At 42.5% G+C, this 7,502-nt stretch overlaps 1 protein-coding gene across 1 annotated transcript; it reads left to right on the top strand.

Moving 5' to 3' along the window:
- The first annotated feature begins 2,487 nt into the window (after positions 1-2,487).
- On the top strand, positions 2,488-6,926 carry hao2 (hydroxyacid oxidase 2 (long chain)). Its single transcript, XM_041951331.1, has 7 exons — positions 2,488-2,618; positions 3,479-3,630; positions 4,113-4,369; positions 4,916-5,134; positions 5,769-5,927; positions 6,712-6,781; positions 6,871-6,926. Exons 1-7 carry the CDS (start codon positions 2,488-2,490, stop codon positions 6,924-6,926), a joined length of 1,044 nt encoding a protein of 347 aa, XP_041807265.1.
- Positions 6,927-7,502: the final 576 nt, after the last annotated feature.

Here is a 7,502-nt window from a genome sequence, read left to right as displayed (position 1 = left end):
GCCATCAGATTAGAGGTTAGTGTGATATATGGGTTCAATACTTTAGTATGACCCTTGAGAGGCCCGTCTCAGGTTCCCCACCCCTGGTTTAGGGGAAGGTCACACTCCAGCAACAGCAGTCAAATATGCATTAGATACGTGTGGGGTATGTTAGATTTGCCAAACTCATCGCTAATTCCTCATTTCCTCAAATCCTCCTCTCCTGTAAAAGTTAAACACTCTGTTTAAGATAAGATAATATAAGATAAAACTTTATTAATCCCACGCTGGGGAAATGACATTGTTACAGACAGCAAAGAAAAAAAGAGACATAGGAAGATCAATAAAAAAAATCAACTATATATGTGTGTGTGTGTGTGTGTGTGTGTGTTCAGTATAAACAAAAGTATAAGAATAGTATTGCAAATACAAATAATAAAGCAGAGCCTAAATCGAACCACTGTACTACTTGTCCAGGTATATTTGTCTTCTATAGCAAGCATCCAAAAAAATCAGGAAATGTTGGAAGGAATTTTACATTTTATCTTTTTTTTTTAATTTTGAATACCGTGCTACCAGGCTAATTAGCTCAACATTGAGATACATAAACAGTTATACACATGACATGGGTCAGGAGCTGGTGAGGTTGCTGATGTTTTGCCTGGGACACGTAGCTACAGCCTCAGTCTTTCAGCATCTTATCATGCATGCAGTCGTCAAGTACATATTGAAGACCCTTTTTCAGGATTCCCATTATAAAATGTGTCACTTGGAAACATCAGCTGTTCATGGACTCACAGAATTTAAGCATTAGCATTAGCTTAAATTAGCTAGCTACTTTTATTTATATATTTTTTTGCTTGCAAAAGTCAACATTTTACCCAACAAAGTCCATGGTGGTTAGCTAGAAACGTTCACTTCTGTGAGGAATCAAAGACTTTACTGTAACTCCATGTGCTGTGCCAGGATGAAAAGGTTGACAGGCTACAGTATCTAAGGAGGGCGGGGAGTATGTATAGAAAGTATGTATATGACCTTACGTCAGCGTATGAACTGAGGCACAATAAATTTGCTTACACTAGCTTGAAGTGATAAAATGTGCTGTCCCCGTTGTCGCCCTAAAGTCCTGTCCCAGTCACACAGATGCAGGGAAAAACCAGAGGTTTTGGGTCAGTTTACGCTAAAGGGTATGCTATGCCTCCTTCGAAGATGATATAACCATCCTTTCTTCTCAAATAGAGGCAGTGTCTTCAGCATCACAGCAATGCATCATGTGTTGGGTTCATTTTGAACTCTTTGGCAATAAAGCTTACACACATTGTTGTATTTTTTTATTTTTTTTTCTTGCACAATATATGGTTTCTGCTTCAACTGGTTGCAGCTTCCAATAAGAAAATGTAAACTGGACCCCAGGTTCACAAATTTCCTCAGAAAACAGAGAGCATGTCCTCTGTGCCCTCAAAGGCAACATAACAGGCCAACTTGGTGAAATAAATATACTTAAGTATCGAACTGCGGTTTTTATTCATTACTCATTGTTTTCAGTTGTTCTCAATGTGAAGATTGCTATAAGAAGAGGTACAAGGTTTTCTCACGACACCAGCAGTATCCGCAGTATGTAGTGCATGTGTTAGCCCGCAGGCCTGAGCGTACAGGGCGTTAATGTGTATGCCCATGCGTACGACTGTATGTACCATCTGGACCACAGAGCACTGTGTCAGACGCCTCTTGTCCGCACTATAGTCACGATCAGCACATTTCCAGCTTGTGTAAACACAATAAGAGCAAGGGTCGCCATCGGGTCACATACACTGTCCGTGGCTTTCATAGTGGCTCTATGAAAGTTTGTTTCTGACCGACACAAAAGCAACCGTGTGGACACAAGGACCGACACAGACACAGTTCATCTCTGTGCTACAGCGAACAGAAAAGCTAAAAGTTAAACAGTCGTATTATTGCTCAGGTGTCAAAGCGTGGAGGCTTGACTCCCGAGCTTTGATCGTGCTGCACTTGCTGATCCGAGGGCAGTTTCCTCTGTGCAGTGATGTTGCGCCCTCAGTCCTTCGTGGAGGCTGTGTCATGTGAGTGAGGGATTTTGTTTATGAAAGATCAGTCGTTTGTGGTAAGTCTTGAAGCTCTGAGCTCTTGCCTGTAGAGACGTTTTTCATTTTGTTTGCTGTTTGCAGCTATTTGTACCAAATCCACTTTCCAGATGACACAGGATGGTAAAAATATGAGATGTGCCTCGTTGTGGTAAAGACTGGAAATAAATAACTAATTAGGTTGAACCAAGAATGCTGAATCTGAATGCTGAAGCTCCATATTTTCAGTTAGTTAGCCAGTCAGTTATTATTCATACAGTCTGTGCTCATGGTGAAATGACTTAAAAGTTTGATTGATACTCAGCGATATGTAGGAGTTTATGCTGATGGCTGATTCTGTCCTTCCTGTTCTGCTGTGGTATTGTACATGCTGTTTCCACACAGAGAGGGAGGTCGCTGTGCAGAGATGGCTATGGTATGCCTGACAGACTTTGAGGAGTATGCTAAGGAGCATCTCTCAAAGGCCACGTGGGATTATTATGCAGCCGGAGCAGACGAATGCTGCACCAGGGACGACAATTTACTGGCTTACAAAAGGTACAGTGAGAAAAATAAAGTTTGCCTGGACATGCAAGGTCATCACAAATACACAATTTAAGCGTTTCAGTATTGTTGTAGTGTTTCAATATTTAAAGACATTTTAAACAAACATGACAGTCTCCATCCTAAACATCACAGAGGCACAGCACAGCTTAAATAGCTGCAATGCTGTGCTGAATAACAGTTTGGCAAACAGGGCTGACATTATTAATCTTTAAATAGTTTTAATGCTAAAACTGGAGATCAGACAAGGACACGGCCTGTTAATAACTTAAAGCTTTTGTGGACTGCTGTCACTGATTTCTCTACATACAGTACAGTAGGTGTGGTTATGATGCTTCATAATCAGTAACAGATGGTTAAATTTCACCCAGTGCTAATGCTGCACTGTTGCCTCCGAGCTGCTGTAGTGAGTATGAAACTGTTGTGAATGGGACAAAGACACAGGTCGAGAGGTTTTTTACCTCAGAGCTTCTCCTTCGTGTCTACCCTCATGTATTCCTCTCAGCTTTCCTAATGTCTCCATGAGGACTGATTGACTGCTTTCTCTCACTCTGGGGGTTTTCTACACATACTGTATGTTATTGCAAACCTGTTGCATGGTATTTCATGGGTGATATTAAGATTTTGCAATACTCGTGGTTAGGTCATGTTTTCTCCAAATGAGGAAAACACATTAACATATACATTTTTTAAAAGAGGTTATCGATGGTTGTCGTTGAGATTATAAAATATATTAATAACATATACTAGATGTTCACTTTTTCCATGAACAGCTACGCAGTTGATACACATGAAAAACATATTTTGCGATGGAGGATTTTATGTATGTCACCCACTGCTACCTCCCCACTCAGGATCCGTCTCAGGCCTCGAATCCTGCGGGATGTGTCAGTGAGTGACACCCGGACCACAGTGCAGGGCACAGAAATCAGCTTTCCAGTTGGTATCGCGCCCACTGCCTTTCATTGCCTGGCCTGGCATGAAGGAGAGGTGGCCACTGCTCGGGGTGAGGACTGTGTGTGTGTGTGTGTGAGACAGTAAATGGTGTACCTCATTGAAGTGAAGTAGGAGAAAACCATGCGCAGTCAGAGTGCCTTTCTGCTAGTTCAGTGCTTTGTTACAGATTTCAATGTTTGAACATGAGACCTTTTCAATTATCCAAAAAAAAAATGTTTTTTCCCCATCCTGACAAGTTTTTATATTTGAAACACGACGTTTTTATCCAGTATTAACTGCCAACACTAGATGGGACTGCAATAATCCTGTAATGTAATGGAGACTCTGTGGTCTTTTCTCTTCTTCTGTCTTTTTCTTAAAGCCTATTTAATGCCCAACTAATAAACTGGCCAATGAAGCTTTCAATAACTACTACAGCTGATTAATTAAAGCTGCAGTGTGCTTAAAGTGCTGCTATTTGGCAGAGCCATGTAACATGTAAATCTGATCCTCAGTGACCACTGGAACAATTTCTCAACTTGTGCTTCACAGCCACGGAGGCACTCAACACGTGCTACATCACCAGCACGTACTCCACCTGCTCAGTGGAGGAGATAGTGGCAGCAGCACCGAACGGTTACCGCTGGTTCCAGCTCTATGTGTACCGGGACCGGAAGCTGTCGGAGCAGATCGTGCACCGCGTGGAGGGGCTCGGCTACAAGGCCCTGGTCCTCACCGTCGATGTCCCCTACACCGGAAAGCGCCGCAACGACATCCGCAACCAGTTCAAGCTGCCGCCGCACCTCAAAGTCAAGAACTTTGATGGAGTTTTCCAGGTAACGGTTTTTCTTGACATTTTCAAAATTTGAAGCCGGAACAAATGAAATGATGAAGATAAGACTGAACAAGATAAAACTAAACACTGCACTGATGTAATGTGGAATATCTGTATTACAACCCAAGATGCCATGGTTTAATGCTTGTAGTTTTAATTAGATGTAAAATTAAAATAAATAAGATGTCTTGTTCATGATTTTATATACATATAACTACATTTCCAGACTGTCAACCTCAGACACATTTATTGCTCACCTAAGTACATTGGGACTAATAACTGCTAATTGCCCACCACATGTTAACTTGAGACAGTTCAAGGGTTATCATGAAGTATTTCCCCACTGAAATCCCCACTGTGATCTATGAAATATGGCTACAGGTCATAGATACAAAATATCTAAACTACATGTACTGGCAGTGTCATTATCAGTGAAAGCACAAGCAGCAGCAGTAGTCCAGAGACTAACTGTATATCAAGTGGACCCTTAAACTAGTTGTACCACATGCACTATAAGCAGGAGGCAGCAGTCCCAGAGGAGTACGGGATCCCAGCCAACACCTTGGACCCCTCCATCAGCTGGAAGGACGTTTACTGGCTGCAGTCCATCACCCGTCTGCCTATTATCATCAAGGGGATCCTGACCAAGGAGGACGCTGAGTTGGCCGTGGAGCACGGCGTCCAGGGCATCATCGTGTCAAACCATGGGGGGAGACAGCTGGACGGCGGCCCGGCCTCGGTACTTACTGTCCCTGTTACTTCTTAAGTTATATTGAAGCATTTTGTTTCTAATGTCATGTTTAAAGAAGGGAATGCAAGTGTGCCGCTGCTGACTGTACCTACCAGCAGCTCTGAGCTCACCGAGTAACACATTCATCTTAAATCTGCAACAGTATACAAGGCTGCAATTTGGTGTGTTTCCTGGTGTCTTGTTGTCACACTATGGCTGCCAGGCAACCAGAGAAGCCTGCAGGAAGTCGCTTCGCTGTGATGGAAATAGTCTGGCACATAAACCCCTGTAACACCATCACAAGTTGTTTCTGGCTTCAGCTTTATCTTTGGCTTACAGACATGAGAGTGGTACTGATCCTCTCATCTAAATTTTTACTGTTTCACTGTTCTGAGCCACAGTGTTCCCCCAAAAAAGTCAGACTTTAAAAAACTCAGCAGTTTGTTAAAATCACTGCTTTGGAAATCCTCTTTCAAAATACAGGACTGTGTTGTTGCTTAGCCTGTGGTAACATACAGAGTCAAGCCTGGGCTGCAGTGCAGAATGAAAAGACAGCTGGAAACACAGCTACGCTCACCAGCACGTGCGCTGTCACTGTACAGTATGCTGGCCTCGCTACATCTTCCGCTCTTGTTGCTGACAGATTGACGCGCTGTCAGAGATCGTGGACACGGTGCAGGGCAGGATCGAGGTCTATCTGGACGGAGGAATCAGGACAGGAAGTGATGTATTGAAATCGCTGGCCTTGGGAGCCAAGTGTGTTTTCATTGGACGTCCAGCAGTGTGGGGCCTTGCATACAAGGTATGTATGTGCATGAGGGTGTGCATTTGTTTGAGATTGACTCAAAATTACATTAAGTTGTTTTTCATTTGAATATGATTTATTTGAAATATCATTTCTGACTATCTGACTATTTTGACATATTTCCTCTCCTGTTAAGCTTCCAGCCAACATGTACAGACTCCACTAAGCTGCTGTCCTTGACAGCTAAAGTTTATCTTTGGAAGTCATTGACAGTGTTGGAGCTAGGGCCTTGGTGCAAGGTTTATAGGGTAAACTATTCTTGATTTCAACAGTTAAGGGCATGAAGGAGGCACGCGGTTGTTTTTTTCGAGAGGCCACTGTGTTTTTTTTAGCTGTTCTTCAGTTTTAATGTGAGGTTTTTTTTGTGGGTTTTTTGTCCATCATGTTGTACATGCTCCGTTTAAATATGTTGTGATAGTGTACAGCTGCTACCTTGGCCAGGTCTCTCTTGCAAATGAGATTTTGGATCTCAATGGGATTTCCTGGTAAAATAAAAAAAGTATTTGCAACTTGTAGGGCTGCTATTCTGACTAAACTCAATGACGTTCATGAAGAAATTTTGATCCACTGCTGACAGAACTAAAGTCATGGCGGGCCCTACTGTGTAAACTGAGTCTGCATCCCAAACAGTATGGGGATGCAGAATCAGTTTCCAGATATGAGCAAGTCATTATTTGTCGAAGAACAATAATGTCTGGAGAGCTGACACTAACTGATGGTAACTTTTTACAGATTTCGCTAAGTGTTTTCCATTAATTATGGGTCCTATGTGATCTTTCAGGGTGAGGAAGGAGTGAGGGAAGTACTGCAAATCTTAAATGATGAGTTCCGTCTGTCCATGGCTTTATCAGGTGAGACATGTGACGCAAAGCCACTCAAACTGCTTATATATTTGTGCCAGAATAAGTACAGTAATATCATTTATATTGCTCTCATCCAGGCTGCAGGAACGTGGCAGAAATCAACAGGAACCTCATTCAGTTCTCTAAACTCTAACCGACCAGCAGAGGGCAGCACTGAGGACAATAACAGCACCCACTGAACAGGATCCACAACTGAGCCAAACCAGCAGTGTTGAACAAGAGACTGAGACTCCACCGTGATTAAAAAACTGCAAGATGTTCATCTCAGAACTCGTGACTTTATCATGTGAGGAAAGATGAAACATGCAAGCAGCTTCCACAATCTGGAAATGACCTGTGTCTGACATCCAATATGTATTCATGCAGGAGTGTACGAGTCAGACAGTGTGCCGGGAAAGCTGAGGGTTTAGCAAGTGAATAATGAAAGTGTTTTTGCTGTTGTACTGGATGGGATGGAGGCACTTTTCATGAAACCAACACAACTTTGGTTTTACTGTAACAAATGCAACTGATAATGACATATCCTGACAGTACACTGTGGTTTGAGATGCTGCCAGTGGTTCAATAAACGCCAGCTGAGGTGATGAGGATGTGTTCCTCTGGATCTATTATTAGCAGCCACTAACAGATGTGGTCATGACAGAAGCCTGTCTTTTTGGGTTTGTTTCCTAACTTTATACTCAGGGGAAGAATTTACATGGACAATCTT

This window comes from Chelmon rostratus, chromosome 13 (assembly GCF_017976325.1).
Source record: "Chelmon rostratus isolate fCheRos1 chromosome 13, fCheRos1.pri, whole genome shotgun sequence".
In the NCBI taxonomy this organism is placed as follows: Eukaryota; Metazoa; Chordata; class Actinopteri; order Chaetodontiformes; family Chaetodontidae; genus Chelmon; species Chelmon rostratus.
This window is presented reverse-complemented; position numbering and strand designations above follow the sequence as displayed.